Source organism: Rhea americana, unplaced genomic scaffold (genome assembly GCF_003343005.1).
Source record: "Rhea americana isolate MKP2758 unplaced genomic scaffold, rheAme1 scaffold_43, whole genome shotgun sequence".
Lineage (NCBI taxonomy): Eukaryota > Metazoa > Chordata > Aves > Rheiformes > Rheidae > Rhea > Rhea americana.
Window position 1 is genome coordinate 5,641,155 of NW_028186568.1, and position 16,235 is coordinate 5,657,389.

General features: G+C 37.4%; 1 protein-coding gene across 12 annotated transcripts in view; it reads right to left on the bottom strand.

Moving 5' to 3' along the window:
• AFDN (afadin, adherens junction formation factor) overlaps positions 1 to 16,135 on the bottom strand; it is a 134,637-nt gene extending 118,502 nt beyond the window's left edge. For all 12 annotated transcript variants that reach the window (XM_085315553.1, XM_085315542.1, XM_085315552.1 and 9 more), the window contains exon 1: positions 15,641 to 16,135. In XM_085315553.1, coding sequence (XP_085171679.1) covers positions 15,641 to 15,754 — 114 coding nt within the window. In that variant the 5' untranslated portion in view covers positions 15,755 to 16,135. The remainder of the gene's footprint in view (positions 1 to 15,640) is intronic.
• Between the last annotated feature and the right edge of the window lie 100 nt (positions 16,136 to 16,235).

Here is a 16,235-nt window from a genome sequence, read left to right on the forward strand (position 1 = left end):
AAAAAAAAAAAAAAAAAAAGCAAAAGAAAATTTGTTTGTCACTAAAAGTTGTTCACTATTTAAAAAATTCCAAAACTATTAACATAAATATTTTGAAATACTACTCAGTATTAAAATACAATCTATACATTTTAACCTATTGAGTCAATTTTATTTTGTAATTTTCAGCATTTTAATTTTCTATAATCTGTCACAGATATATAAGAACCACCATATTTTTTTTAATGTACAGTAACAAAATGACAATCATTTCCAAAATCAGAAAAGAAACTCTGTAGGGGAAAATCTACCCTTTTAAAGAGATAACTTCTCTCTTCAAATAGCATATTTCATTACCAAAGGTATTATGTTAAAACTAGTGCCAATTTGCTGTATTTTAAGCATTTCTACTAGATGAATGCTAATTAATTACTGTTTTTATCATGCAGCACAGATTAACGGAACTGGACTCTGCAGCCAAATTAACTGGGAGTCACCAGAAAGATGTGTTTGCCAATGCTATTTTGCATGAATTCCTGTTCTCATAAGTAGTTCGTTTCTTCCCAGTAGGTCACTCTGCAGTCAGTTATGTGACTTGTACATTTAGTTCATAYCCTGGCATCTAAATAATTCCCACCTTTCATTTGTCATTGCTACATTATAAAATACAACCAGAACAACAACCTACTGCTTACTTTCAAGCATTTTCTTGCTCTGAAATACAGTTGTATTAAATAACTCTATTTTTATTCTTATCAAAGAGATGTCATTTCAGTGGCACACAGACCAAGGACAAGCTACAATACAAACATTAATGCAGATGATTAACCATGAACAAGAGCATTTCAAGTTTAAATAGTCTCAGATTACAAAAGCATTTAGTAACTTGGTTGGGCTTATTCACATATCAGAACATAGTTAATGTAGGCATAAGTGATAGAACCATGCAAAACTTCAAGTATCTTCTGACTCACCATGAAACAATTTAGGCTTTAATTGGTGATAGTATCCAAACAATCCTAGCAGCAAGCCAGGATTACTGTAGCTGAAAGATTCACCTAAAGACAACTCTATCTTCTCATTAGTGAGGCAGGATGTCACAAGAATATGGAAAAAAAAAATCACCTTAAAAATGTATGTCAAGAAGCAAAGAAAAAATACAGAAAATATATAGAAGTGGTTTTAAAATTATAAAGCATTTCTTGCTTCTTTTTCTCTTGTTTAATTAGTAATCTCTCCCATGTGATGTGTATGCTCACTACTGCTGTTTTTCCATATGTATGCAGATTGTCAACTTTTCCAGGCTTATCTGTACAATATAGATTTTTTTAGAAAAAAAAAAAAAATCTTAAATTTTTACTTAAAACCATACTATCTGTGCAAGATCTTTTATTACTACCCACAGTAAGAAGTATGTATTCCTTAAGATTAGGAAGTTTAAGTAGTTTAGGAAGGTCTTTCTGKTTTTTTATTACAAAGTACTTGAAGATCTTGAATTTTTTCGGGTTCAGTGCCATGTCAAGAATGTTAATAAAACAAATATACCTGTAAAAATTAAAACTGTTTATAATGACATATCTAGTAGTTTGAATACTAGAAAGTTTTGAAAAAATGGTTATACATTTAGAGAAGAAAAATTTTTCAGGAAGTTCAAGGACTGACACTTATCCATTTACCTCAATGAGGTAGTTYCACATGGAGTTCCTATTTAAGTATTTTTGAAACAGAAAAGCAAATCAAAGATAAAGTGATTTCAGTTTTCTGTGAAGATAGCCTATTTGTCACTGTATGCAGCTACTGAAGGGGGGAAAAACAACATTCAAGCTGTACTATAAATCTGAATACAAATCAGCTTATTGAAGATTTATCTGCGCATTGGAGGGAGGCATTTAGATACAAACTGTGAATAATATATTTTTTTTGCTATATATCCTAAGGTGAAATCTCRAACTAGCCTAACTTGGTGAACAACAAACATCCATAAAAGTCTGGCTTCTGCCAGACTGCTGCCTCTGTACTAACCAAGCTCACCACATGACTTTGAAYACCTAACTTCATATATTTGAACCATTTTTTTCCTATCCCATGGTCCTCTAGACATTATAATGAAGTGAAAATGCTAGACATCCTTTAAATGAACACAAGACAAAGTTTAGGAAGAGGCAGTAACTACATACAAGTAGAATATAAGTATGATCTAAATAATCACATCTTGTTCAAAAGCATCTTTCAGAAGCACTCTAAGCAAAAACTCAGTAATACTGGTTTGCAAACATTTTTGATGGACTGCTTAAGCTTATGAATGACAGACTTACACTCCTTTATGTAATGAGAAATTGTATCATATATATTCTACCTACAGAACTGTTTTAATCATTAGTAAATATAAGGAAAGAAGCAGACTACAGTCTGCTGGCATATATAAACATGAAAGCTCAACAAGACAGAAACGCCTATTTATGTATAGCAAGTAAGTAGCTTTTCCCAATAAAAGACGCAAGTTTAGCAGAACCTAAGCTTGCCTAGAATTTCTCATTTGAGTTAGATTTCACATATATAAATATGAAAAGRAACTTCTGAAACAAATAAAGCCCTAATTAAAATGCTGTCATCATTTAACACCGTTTAAGTCATTTGGACACTGTGGATAGGGGGAGAAGACAGAGAAAGTACTGGCCAAATTTTTTCGAATCCACAGTAAGTATCAATATACAAGCTTAACTGCTATTCTTCAGTACCTCTGGGTTGCTGTAAAAGTGAAAATAATTAGTCCAAAGCAACTGCTAAACAGCAGCAGGAAAATCCATCACTGCCTTTAATGGTCACCAATAAACAGCTCAGAGTCACAGAAAACAAGTGACATTATGGCAGTCAGCTGACAATGACAGAAAGGAAAAGGCAAACACTACCAGCTTTCTTTTAGTACCTCAAAAGTTCTGAGAGGTAGATAAAGGAGAAGTGGCTAGAAAACAACGTATGTACATATGAAACTATTCACCCTCCTTTGCTGCAGAAGTTGAAAAAGGTTTCAAATCAGTTCAGCACCTATCGACCATACTACAAATGGTGCTCAYTGGTGTTTTATTTCAGAAACACTAGAGTATCAAGGCATCAGAAATCTTCTGATATTTCAGTCTATTTGCAGGCTTCTTCTGAAAATGTAATCCACAGTAACACTTAGCAGAGGAATAAACTACTGTATTTGAAACTGTCATGGCATTACCGTGGAAGAAAAGGAGTTGAAACTGGGAAAGTCATATGTACCATGGATCAAAGCAATTGCCTTGGCCATTCTGCACCATAAAATGAATAAGTAAAAATAAAAATAAAAAACAAAGAAAAACCTCAGGATTTTACTACAACTATCTCTAGTCTACTTGTTGAGAGTACCATCCTAATTATCTCTGAAGTAGTTAGGAAGGAATTTTTCCTTTGTTACAATGCGTACATGGGTAAGACCTTTTTTGTTCTCRTCTCTGCTGCTGAGGATTCAGTGCAAGGCTAATATAGAAAATTCATTCTGTTACAATCTAGCGGATGCCCACAACAGACAGCACGCAACAAACTGAAAGCAGATTAGAAGGAGGAAATCTTCCCCAAAACGAGAAAAACGTATCCATGTCTATAGTAATGTAACCAGGAAAAAAAGAAAAAAGAAAGAAACACTTTCTTCCCCCTCTCCCTCGGAAGAAATCACTGTTGTTGCAGTGCTAACAGCAGCAAACTAATATCAGTATAGGGACTAGCTGGTTATAACAGGCCTGACTGCAACAGTTCAACCGTTCCAAATTCCAAAGTACACAGCACGTGCTAGAATGTGCCTGTTCAGTAACCTCTCTGGAAGCTATCGACAAAGCTGCATAATCACAAGCCACATTCCTGGGGTCTTTCTGAAGTCTACATTGCAGGATGCAAGCATCTGAAGGCTGTAAATGGTATTTTTCCACTCTAAATAGAAGAATGGTGTCTGGTTAGGGCTGTGGGAGTTCTTGTTTGTTCAAGGGGAGGGGGAGGTTGTACATGGTAAGAGGGGAATACGGAAAAAARGGCCTCCACATATACAGCTTTACTTACAGAGCTAAATCAATGCATTTATAATGATATACACAGATATTTATGAGTATTCATGCATACAAGGAAGCTCAGAGAGCTGGAAACAAATATGGAATGCTGAAGATAAGACAGACACTTAAGGTAAGTGCTGAGTTTCTGCACGCCTTTACAAACTTTAGTCTTCCATTACCAGTGTGCCGTGCAATGCTTTGCTTCAGTACATGACAGCTTGGTGCTGATACGATGCTCTTCAAATTTTGTCCTGACATTCATCACAGAAGACGAATATAGATTATTTTAAAGGTAGCCAATACTTTCAAATTGGGCTAACCTCTCATAAATTTGATACACTCACTTCCCATATTCACATTAAGCTTCATACAGGTGAGAAAGTGAAGTGTGATAGCAAAATATTGTGAAATTTGATATAGATGGCAAACAATTTACTTCCAACAAAAAGAGTTAGTATCTTCTTTAACAATAGGATGTTAGTATCTTAAGTATTAAATAGTTCTGAAGATTTTCTTGATTACTTCTTAGGAAAATYTTACCAGAATATAAGCAAACTTCATGATATGGAAAAGATCATATTTCAGGCCATCTGAAAACCATACTGTGATCAAAGATCCTACCTTATAGGCTAACTTTAGTAAAAAAGCTACRTATGTCCAGTCAGAAATCAGGAGGTAATAGAAAAACAGATTTTCTATTGTAAAGCTTGACAAAGGTTTTGGAATACAGCCTATAGTTTGCCTCTTCCACATTTTTCCCATTAAGAGACTAAAACACCTGAGAGAGTGTGCAAATCAAGTTCATATCTTGAATTCTTAGTGAGAGCTTAAGTTTTTTCACTTGGACTTAGGTTTTTAGATGCTTCTAAAGGGCTTCCATGAACATGCCGATACTCAGAGCACAGTATTATTTCATCACTATAATCTTTTTGTAGGCTGCATAGCAATCCTTATTTGCCGGGAAAGTTCATTACAGGTATGAGCAGTTTCTAAAGGCATAATTTCAAATTTATTGAAATTGTCCTTGTTGACAACAACAAAAACACTGTTAATACTAGATATAATTTCAGTACTTCTGGAGACTCGTATACCACAAGTATACGAATATATCTCCAACACAAAACAGGGAAGGGCTTTTTTACAGCATTCCTCAATTTTTTAAAAAGGAAACACTTGTTTGGTTTAAGACTTCAAAGCAAAAGATTAGATCATAACATGCAAAAAAAAAAAAAAAAAAAGTAATTCCGTTTCTGAGTTTCCTCACTATACAGCAAACACCTTACGTAATAGACAATACACCAAAACAATTATCAGAATGGAGCGATGTTTTCATTAGTAAACACTGTCTTTCTAAATCACTCATCACAAATCAATTTTTTCTTTTCCAAATATGAAATCCATCTATCCTAGTCTTTGAATATTCTCCATAAATACAATAGGTATTAAAGAACTCTTCTCAAAATTTTATTCTGTCCACAATGAGAATAAACAGTAATCACGTTAAGTAAAATTGTAACTTGAAATGGGAGCAACTCACGTATTTCCAAAGCAAAAACAACAAAAAAAAAAAATCTATGACAAGCATGCAATGTCTGGATACGATACAGATAACAGTAAATAGTTTTGAAGTGTAATTGAAAGATGAATGCAAGACAGATTTCTCAATATATCAGAAATTATATTACAAACATCATTTTAATCAATTGATTTATATCAGACAGGTAAGTTCTGCAAAGCTTTCCAAAGCACAACTTGGAACAACTTCATCTATTTCCACATAAACCTCTTCCTTTCCAGCAGGAAACTGCATCACAGTCAGTACTACAGTGATGTTTTTGAAGTAAAGAAACTCATTTTTTTTTTTTTAATTTTAGTAAAAACAACAAAATAGATAAAGGGTCTTCTTTTGAGATCAAACTGATCTGTTGCTCAAAGTAAAGTAGTTTCTGGGAAGAAAGAGGTAAGAAAAGTCTTTTTGAGTCATTTGGGGTTTGGGGGCTGTTCTCTGTTTTTTGAACTGTTCTGCCCAACAGTAGGGTGTGCAAAAGCTGCTAATCTTCATTCAGAAGTGCCATTCTGATCTTCCGGTGGGTTTTGCAAGYAATACAATGATCACATACAATAAGCATGACACTGCAATTAAGATCTGTATTTCCCTGTGAGAAAATATCTAAACATGGGCATGCATACAAAAGGCAATTCACGTGACAAAGAGAAAGCTATACTAAACAAATCACTGGKATGCCTTAAAAAAAATAATCAAGGTAGTGAAACTTTAGTTGATAGATACTGCTACGGGCAACATACTTTGGCAACAATATTTGGCTAACAGACGACTCTTTCACTTTTTCCTGTTACAAAGGTGCTTTCACCACAGAGAAGATCAGAAATTTAGCCATGCCCTAGGATATTGAATTCACAAAGGCAAACTTTAAAGCAGTTCACCAAACTGTAAAACTAGTACTACRTAGTAAGCTATTGCTAGAGCTTTCATATTTCTTAGTTCTAGTTACAACAGTGTAATAGAAAAATAAAAACAAACAAAAAAAATGAAGCTATTAACACACATCATTTTGGTTTTAGCCTAGTAGCATTCTATAGCTACTAATGCAGTATTTCACAAAACCTATTCTAAAATATTTATGTAAGAGTTAATTTGGCATAAGGAGTCATATATTGAAACAGGAACTCCAATTACATTCAAAACCAGAATGTTTTCAAATGTGATGAAAGATTTACCACAGTAACTTTCAACTATTTTTTCAGATCTAGTGTACCTTCTAGTCTTAAAATACAYGAGTAAAATTGGGAACACTTTGATAATTATTAAGATATGCCAAACTTCATTTTTTTTAAAAAAAAAAGACCACTTGCAAAATTTATTATTTATAATTTCTGTTCTTCAGAGAAATATGACTGGAACAGATGAGATGGACAAGCTTATGCAAGAAGACTACACACAATCTTTAACTGTATGGTCGAAAATTCTATTACCAGACTCCTCTATTTATATGAAGAAAATAATCAAGGTTTGGAATAGATGTAGATGTGTTACAGTGTTACTTGCATTTCCTAGTGTCACATTTGCAGTTACAACTAACATGTTGTGGACAGCTGTGGTCTTCTAGACCAAAATCCCAGGCTGAGGTGGCTTTTTTGTTTGGTTGKTTGTTTGGGGGTGTTTTGTTGTTGTTTGTGGAGGGGGTTGGAAGTCCAGGCTTTCAGCTCAAAGTCTAAAGACATTTCTAGAAGTTATTACTAATCCACCCCAAAGCTGTCAAAGACAGATCGGGTCAATAAAGAACCTTGTCTTGCTCCAGGTGAAGAGAAATGAAGCAAGCAGTATCTAGACAGAAGGCGCTCTTCGTAAGGAGACAAGAATGAAGGTGTTACCACTGGACTGGTCACCTAGTGAGAATATCTGGTCTACAACATGATGTAAAATGTTGAGCAAAGGACTTACAGTTGAACACACAAGGAAATAAAGTAGCTCTAGAAAAGAAAAAGCAAAAGTCACCTAAAACAGTAAGGTATCCATAGCCCATGGTGAGTACTGAAAGAAAGAAGCARGTAAGATTGGACTTCATGTCAGAGATATTTTTAAGCTTAGCAGAGAACCAAATTAGACAGCAGTGAAAGGCAGAGCTGTGWTTTAATGATTGAGAGCAATCAATCATCAAAAAAAAAAAAATCTTTTCAGTGTATGAAGTTATGCTGTGACATTGTGACATTTACCTTTTCTTGCAGAAGTTCACAGAACATCATACAGTCCAAGAAGATGATTTAAATACTACTGCTAGGCCTGAACTTTTTAACCAATAGAAACAAGACTTTCATCTCTGTTATCTCCTGCCTTTATCTTGGACTATTACATTTCTGGAAAGGCACAGTTAGAGAAAAACAGAAAGTATTTTGTCCACAAACAAAGATGAAGAGAAAAAAAAATCTGCATAGTGTTTAGACTGGCAATTAGAATTACGAGCCAAGTCACACACGTATACAAAAGAATTACCAAATATCTAGTTTGGTTTGTCCTGACAGCATTCATATAAAGAAAAAAAAATAGCTAAAGAATATGTCTAAGGCCCCATATTTGTAACAATAAGCTAAGACAAAGAAAGAGCTGGCTATGATACATACCTTGACTACAGAGAATATAAAGCAACAAAGGTATGAACACTTTACAGGGGGTACTTAACAATGAAAATTCCGAAGTTAATTGAAAATAAGATTTACAGTGCCAACAATAATCATATTCTTGACCATATAGCAAATAATAAAAATAAGGGGAGTGACTGGGTGCAAATCAGGTAAGTTTGCATTTCCTTCCCTGAAAACAAGGAGAAAGGAAGGAAAGAGATGAGAAAATGAACAAATGGAGAAAATAAAGCAAAAGAAACCCGAAAGTCAGAAAAAAAAAGCAATGATCCTTGAGTTTTTTCACCTCTGAGGTTACTTCATTCAGCAAGAGAAATGTATCCTGCTCTACTTTTACACAAACCTCATAAAACTTCCAGTGTGTGCTCAACTTTATTTATTGTTCTGGTGCTTAATAYACAAAACTATAGAGCAGAAAGCCCAAACTGATTGTTTATATTGCAGTTCTTAACTCTACTATAAGCTAGGTATAACGAAACAGGTATTGTCCATTTAGCTTCATCTCAACTACTTAACAAACATAATTTATTCTCTGAATACGTTATTTATAAGATACTGAACTAATTCATATGTTGATATCTTACATCTAGTTAACAAAATAGCCTCCTAAAACTTTATTGCATTTTACTATTAACAACTAATTTTTTAATGCAAAGTTATGTTGCAAGGAAGAAAGATCGCTAAAATCAACACAACAGTCTTAACAGCAGAAATTAATAGGCTCTAATCTTTTCTTAAGCCAGAAGTAAAATCCCATCCTTACTCACTAAAGTGATTATCATTCAAAAGTGTTTTCTGCATAAACATTTTTCCTAGCCAAAAACCTTCAGAAATCCAAAATTATCCAAGAAGTGTTTTATTTAAATATACTTCAAAAGAGGTTTCCATTAGTATGAAATTCAACATTCTGGAAAAAAGAAATAAATAAAGAGCAACTACTCCATTACTTATCTGGAATATCTGCTAAATTCAACTTAATTTATTGTAACATTCAGTTTATTACTTCATACTGTAGTTTCCTGTTCCACCTTCAATAGAGTCCCTGGCCAAAATCTGAAATTATTCTTCATGTAGCACTCTGAATTTTGGTTAGCCATTATCTATTTCCCTTCATTTATAATCAAAGAAACTTTTCAAAGAAACACTGACCCAAAGATAAATTCAGAAAGCTTTTCTTGTGATCTACATCCTCATTACAAACACCAGCTCATTTCAACTCTTGACACCTTCCAGCTAGGGTCTGTTTGGAAGTTTTAGATCTTCTTACTCCACTTAGATTAACATTTCTTATGAATAAAAGTGAATTTTTTTAGTGAGTTATAGAGCAAAGTTATCCACAAAAATCTTATAAAAGCGTATTCCATTTATTTTGTTTTAGCATGCCTGAAAGAGGAACAGTTTTGTCCAAAAAAAGCACACTTATGCTAACAAAGTAAATCCCTAACATTCCCAGAGGAGGCGAGTTTTTTCATCTGAAAAATAATGCTTGTCAATGACACTTTAGTCAGGGGACAAGACTGACACATTGGGAGGGAATTCTTAAAGTATGTCTGAATCATACAGACCTAATTAGCCACTATCTCAAATAGTAACTTACATAAGGAATATTAAAAGCAATAAATAAATAAATAAATAAAAGCTTCTGCCTAGAAGATTATTTTCATGCTGCTATATTGTCTATAGAATATGGTCAAGATCTTAATTCAAACTTACTATTGCTCTGTAGATAGCAGGAATTTTATCTCATTTATAAAGACAGACTATTCTCTTCTCAGTTAATGCAAAGCTGGTCTCCAAATAAAGAGTTCTTTTAATGCAAACAGCCAGACTCAGATCTAGGACCTTTTTTTCTCTGACCATTTTAATGCAGAACCGGAAGTCAACAGGTTCAGTTAGCTGAAGTTAAAAAATCAGTAACCTACAACTAATGCTTCAATGTTTTTACTATCTCTTTAAATGCAACTATTTAGTGATAGTAATTATGAGAAAAATATTCCTTTTACTATAAAGTTCAGGCTCCYTTAAGATGCCAAGACATCCTTCCAGACCTTCTAAACATTAGCTTAAATATTTGTTGCAAAGTGAATATATTTTCTATACCATAGGTTTGGTACACTTAAAAACAGTATTCTAAGATACAACCATTAGCTTTTTTGATGCCTATACTGTTTGTAGAGTTGCACTAGTTAAAACTACTGAAAGCTGTGGCATACAAAGCGTGMAGAAAGCACAAGTGTTTTTACCATTCATATGATGTTTACCAAGCTCCRGACTTACACCTCCCCCTACTAATATCACCCATAATGCAATAGGCATCCTAACTGATAATTACAATTTTAAAAGACGAGACCTTTTAAACCTCTCACAGCCAGATTTTTAGAAGCATATAAGAGAACACCTTGTATATATGAATCTGAAGGGTTTTTAAACTCCCAAAGATTTGGAACGTAGTGATTTAAATGCATTTAAGTAATCTGCTTGCACAAATACTTTGAAAAGACTATCAACTCATGTCGCATATGCATGTCAGTCACCCATACAATGAGAATCATTTGCAACACTTAAGGAAATCAATCAAATCTGAACCTAAAGACTAAATAAAAATCGCAGCAACTTTAAAATATCCTATGCTATCCAGGGTGCTGTGTAACTCTTCCCTTAAATACAAATAAACAATTTATTTAAAGCCTGTAATGGAAATCACAATACATACTGACTAGACAAAAAGTATAGCACCAGAAGGTGTAGGGGGGGGGATCAACACCCCCCCCAAAAATAAAAAACATTCTGAACATTTATTCCTAGTATATTGCTGCTAAGTTTACACAAGTTGATATTTTCAGGTAAAGAGTCATCATCTAACAGCCAAAAATCGCTTCCAAATCCCCCATTTAGTTTTTTTTTCAAATGGCCATTTAAATACTATATTAGATGTTACTCTTAACACAAAGCATGTTATTTCTCTAAGCTTTTTGATTATACTTTACTGCTTTTATTAAAACACAGGTAAATTAGAGCAATTTAGAAAAGCTTTCTCCATTGGAAACAAAACTACAACAGATCAATGTATTTGACAACAATCCCCAAACCCGTACGCAATTATTAAAAAAAAAATTGTTCTAAAAAGTCTTTCTCAAAAAATGAAACGTAACTCAGTACCTATTGTTAATCCACAACCAACGTTTTGAAAAATATAGTGCTTCTCCTCCTCTCATATCTACTTATCRCATTGAAACACAACACAGTACTTTGGAACTGTATGCTGTCATCAACAATAATTATAATGCCTAGCTCATGTATGGCACCTTAAACCAACAGATCTCAAATATTTTCAAGAGGATTTATATTTATCCTATCTGACAGTGATAAATGCATTAGTTTACAGTGACTTTGCTTTCCTCACTCCCCTCCTAAACTCCCACACCAGCTATTCTATACAATCACTTCACTCCAGTAAGCACTTTCATTAAAAAAAAAAGTAAAAGTGTGTAAGTGCAAATGATTTCTTACACAAGCTTTTGAACAACACTAAGCGCTTGTTATCAAATCATTAATTTGATGAGTTGAGGGAAAAAGAGAATGGAAAGGTGGAAACATTTAAAGAAAAGGATAAACATATCATTTCATTTTGAATTTAACTGTTGATTTATCAACAAAAACATGATTCAGCCCACASGTTCCAAAAACCTGCTGTATTTCCTTTAGACTTCCTAAAGCAGGTAGCTGCCTAATCATTTAAAGTAGAGATAGTAAAGCTTATTTTAATGAAGTTCAAATTAGTCTCTGCATTATAAAGTTATTTAGCAAAGGTCTGTACTTAGCATCGCTCCTGAAATCATTAAACTGGTATTAGCAGCTAGAATTGAATAACAAAAACTTTTCATTTCATTCATTTCTAAGCTACACAGAGCTTCTCTCAGCTAGTTTCTCTAAAAGAAAAAATTTCAAAATGAAAATAATGCAAGCAATTAGCAGATTTCTCAGAAAAAAAGCAACAACTGAGAAAAATAGCTGAATATCTACAACATTAAAATCACTACGGTGCTCTCAAGCAGGAGTCCATACATGCTTCCAGTGAAAACTTAAGCGGATTAAGACATGAACCCCTCCAGCCCCAAGTAGTCTTCAATTTTCCTCATACGAAATACAGAAAGAATACCTCATTTCAACCACAGAATACAAAGCTCCTTAGCAAAATAGAGAGTAGAGGGGAAGTAGTACTGAATTACTTCTATTCATATCATACAACAACCTAGGAGAAAATTAGTAATAGAACTCAATAATATGCCCTACCCAAGGTTCTTTGTTTTCCATACCATACAGGCAATGTACTTTAAAAAAAATGACTGATGCCTAACTCTCAAAAGAAACAAACAGAAAAGTGGATATCTAAACCCTTAAGCCTAGTCTACAAAATCAGATATTAATATGAATCAGGTTCATTTATTTAATGAAGCACTTCTCTGAAAAAAGAAATACATGAATAAATGAATTAGTTTCAAAAAAATCCTACTCTATACTTCAAAACCAAATCACATTTTACATTCTCCACTAAAGTGATAAGGACTCAACGGATTTAAGAACTGAGCAATTCCATCATACCAAAGAATTAGATCTTTCAAATTAACATTTAGGTACACCAGTAGGTTGTGATACCTTTCATTGTCATTGCTTGAGCTAAACTTTCAGAACTCTRGTCACTCTACATGAGACTTCACTTTTCTTTGCTTTTTTTTGAATGCACACATTTGCCTTTGACTCTACCACTACGGAAGTAAAAAGGTCCTCTGAAAATGCCTATTCAATATGTAGGAAAATTACAAGGCAAAAATTCCCTAAACCAGATTACTCACACTGACAGAACGCCTGGAGAATCATTATAAAGCATCAAATCTCAATATTCTCAATATGAATGATAAATACAAACAAACATTCTTGGTTGACAGCTTGCAGTATGGGCACATCCTCACTGAAAAATTAACCCAGGATACCAACTGCTACATATGAACACTTTAAACTAGTCCAACAGGATCAGACTCAAGTATACCCAACCAAAAGCCTTACCCAAGTTACAGCATGATGCTTCAATCCCACATATTCTTGASTAAATAAAATAAATAAATAATAAATACAAGAAATAAAGCATGCCTTATGTCCAAGCTGAACAGGGAAAAGTATGGAAAACATCAAAAAACTATCAGCTTTCAACCAGTCTAGTAAAGTGGGCTATTTATCAGCCAAAATAAAAGTCTGCTATGAATCGCCTAATCTGGGTTAAAAATATTGCCAAATTTTCGTCAGCTCAGGATAACGTTGATGARGACACAGATGAGGAAAAAATAAATATTTATATTTGTAATTATCTGTAAGGAAAAATACATTTCAACTGCAAAACTGCTACCTACTGTCAGTTTGCTATAACACAACCTCAATCTTATCCGGAATTTTAGAACTAGTAGTCTAAAAAGTTCAAACTCTCAAAGAGCTATGCATGCACTTAATTTTTACTATCCGTAGTTCAAATGAAATAAATGTCACCATTGACAGCAATAACTATGCTCCTTATGCAGGTTCAGACGCTTAAACTATACAAGTGCGGAGGTAATGCAAGCAAAATTGTTATTTCTTTCCATAATGATTATAATGAGGCAGGCAGCTTTCGTGCAAGGTCTAGTAAATTATGACAGATGCATAAGGCTGACCTAAAAATGGTAATATTTCTTAAACTACTTATCATTAACAAAACTACAGAAGTAAAACTTGTCATGAAGAAAACAGGTCGGAGTATTTTGGAAGCAAACAAATACATTAATCAAAAATTCCAGGAATTCCAGAAAGACAATCTATTGTGTTCCCCAAAACAATCACCAGGCCTCCCTTACACCAGCACCTGCCCACTTTTTTTTTTTTTTTTTTTTTTGAATAAGTGACTGTCAGATAGCAATGACAGTGGTAACTATCCATTCCAGCAAGGAGCTGGAATTATAATAAATATTGCAAGCTATAAGAAATTTCACAGAACTCTCATCTTCACACCTCGAGGGACAGTTTGCAACAAGCAGAACTAAAAATACCCCAAATACTTATTTTCAAGCTATTGTGGCTGAAAATTCTTACAAACGCAGTCAAGATTTTTTTCGTGGCTGCCCTAGCAGTCACTACCTGGGTGATAAAGCAGAACTAAGATCTAATAGTGATCCAGCGTTATTTTTTCAGAGGCTTCTGTTAATCAACAACTAGAATTAGGGCCAGGCCAAGAGCAAGTGTGAATTTCCTCCTTTTCCCCGGGAACACGCACATAACCAGCCTCCACCCTCCGAGCAGGGACCGCGCTGTCACACACAAACAGGGCTGTAACCTGCCTCCCCAACCCTCCCCCCGTCCTTTCAAACCAGACGCGCAGCACTAAGCAGCCAAAGGGAACGCGACAAGGGGTAGCGGTAGGGTGTGGTTTGACTATTATTTTTTTGATTTTTTCTGGGGGGGGGAGTAAATCCAGCCTCTCTCAAGCATTAGAAACACCCATTTTATTAGGAAGAAATTACCCGCTGTGTTTTTCCGGTACAACATGTGGACTGAGGACTACGAACCTGCTCCTGATATTTACTTTAAACTGAACGCTGGCAATCTCCAAGTTTTCAAATACGCCGAGCCAAAAAACACTCTGTCCGTCACGCCCTGGGAAAGCTACCCTGGAGATTTCAGCAGCAGCTCAGAGAGCCGCTCAACTAAAACAGGTTGCTTTGTGAGAGGTGCCTCCTGCACACAGCTGAATACTTAAGCGAGCAAACAAAACAACAACAAAAAAAMCCCACCCCTACGCTTTCAACCTTTCTTCTATCAGCTCCCTTTTGGCTGTATTGTATAGATCACGGAAGGCCACCAAAAAAAAAAAAAAAAAAAAAAGGCAAAAAAGATTTAACCCGTTTTGGGGGAAAGGGAGGGGTGTCTGTAGTGCCCCTCGCCCGCCCCCCGATCGCCACCTCCGGCCCCTGGAGGCTTCCTGGCTGCGACCTCCGAGCCGCGCCGCGCCGCGCCGCGCCGGGCCGCCGTGTGCATGCGGCAGAGGCGCGGGGGAGGAGGGCAGCGCTCCGGCCCTTTCCTCTCCCTTTCCCTCCCCGGCCGCTGCAACCTGCGCTCACGCGAGCCGCTCCGGCCAGGGGAAGGGACCAGGAAGCGCTTCCCGGCCCGGCGCGCCGAGGAGCGGAGCGGAGCGCAGCCCGCACCGGGCACCGGCTGCCCCCGACCGTTAGGGGCCGCGCGTTAACGGCTGCCGCGGGGAGGGGGGAGCGGGGGGGCCCGGCCGCGTGGGGGAGGGGAGCCGGGCCGCCGGCGGGGCGGAGCCGGGCGCGGCCTGGCCCCGGCGCGGTGTCTCACCTCCGGGCGGCCCGGGCCGGGGCAGGGGAGGGGGGGGAGCGGGCCGGGCCGGGGTCGCTCACCTCGGTGGGGGCGCTGATCTCGAACAGGTCCAGCCGGTTCGCGTTCCAGTGGTTGATGATGTCGGCGAGTTTGCGCCGCTCCTCCTCCCGGCTGCCGCCGCCGCCGCCCGACATCCTCGCCTCGCCCGCCGCCGCCGCCGCCGGGAGCCGAGCCGGGGCCGCGGCCGGGCCCTCTCCGCCGAACCCCGGGCGAGGGGCGGAGGCGGGGCCGCAGCAGGGGGAGCGGGGGGGTCCCTCAGTCCCGGCTGGAGGAGGGCAGGGGCCGGCTCTGCCTTCGGTGACTGCCGGGCGCGGGCGCCGCGGAAACGCCCCGCGATCGTGCCGCCGATAGCGATCAGCCGCGGAGGGCAGCGAGGGAGAAGAGAAAGAAGGAGGGGGAAGGGGAGGAGGAAGGATGCCTCGAAGCGGCGGCCGGCGCGCTGTCTCCCGGCTCGGCGGTGTCTGTCCCCTTTCGCCTGCCCTGAGCTGAGCGGCGCCGCCGCTGCCGCCTTTCCCCGCCCCAGTATCGCCCTCCCCTCGCTCCCTCACACACACCGGCCGTGCGCGTCCCCGCCCTCCTTCGGCGCGCGCGCGCGCGCTCCCGCCGCCCGTCACC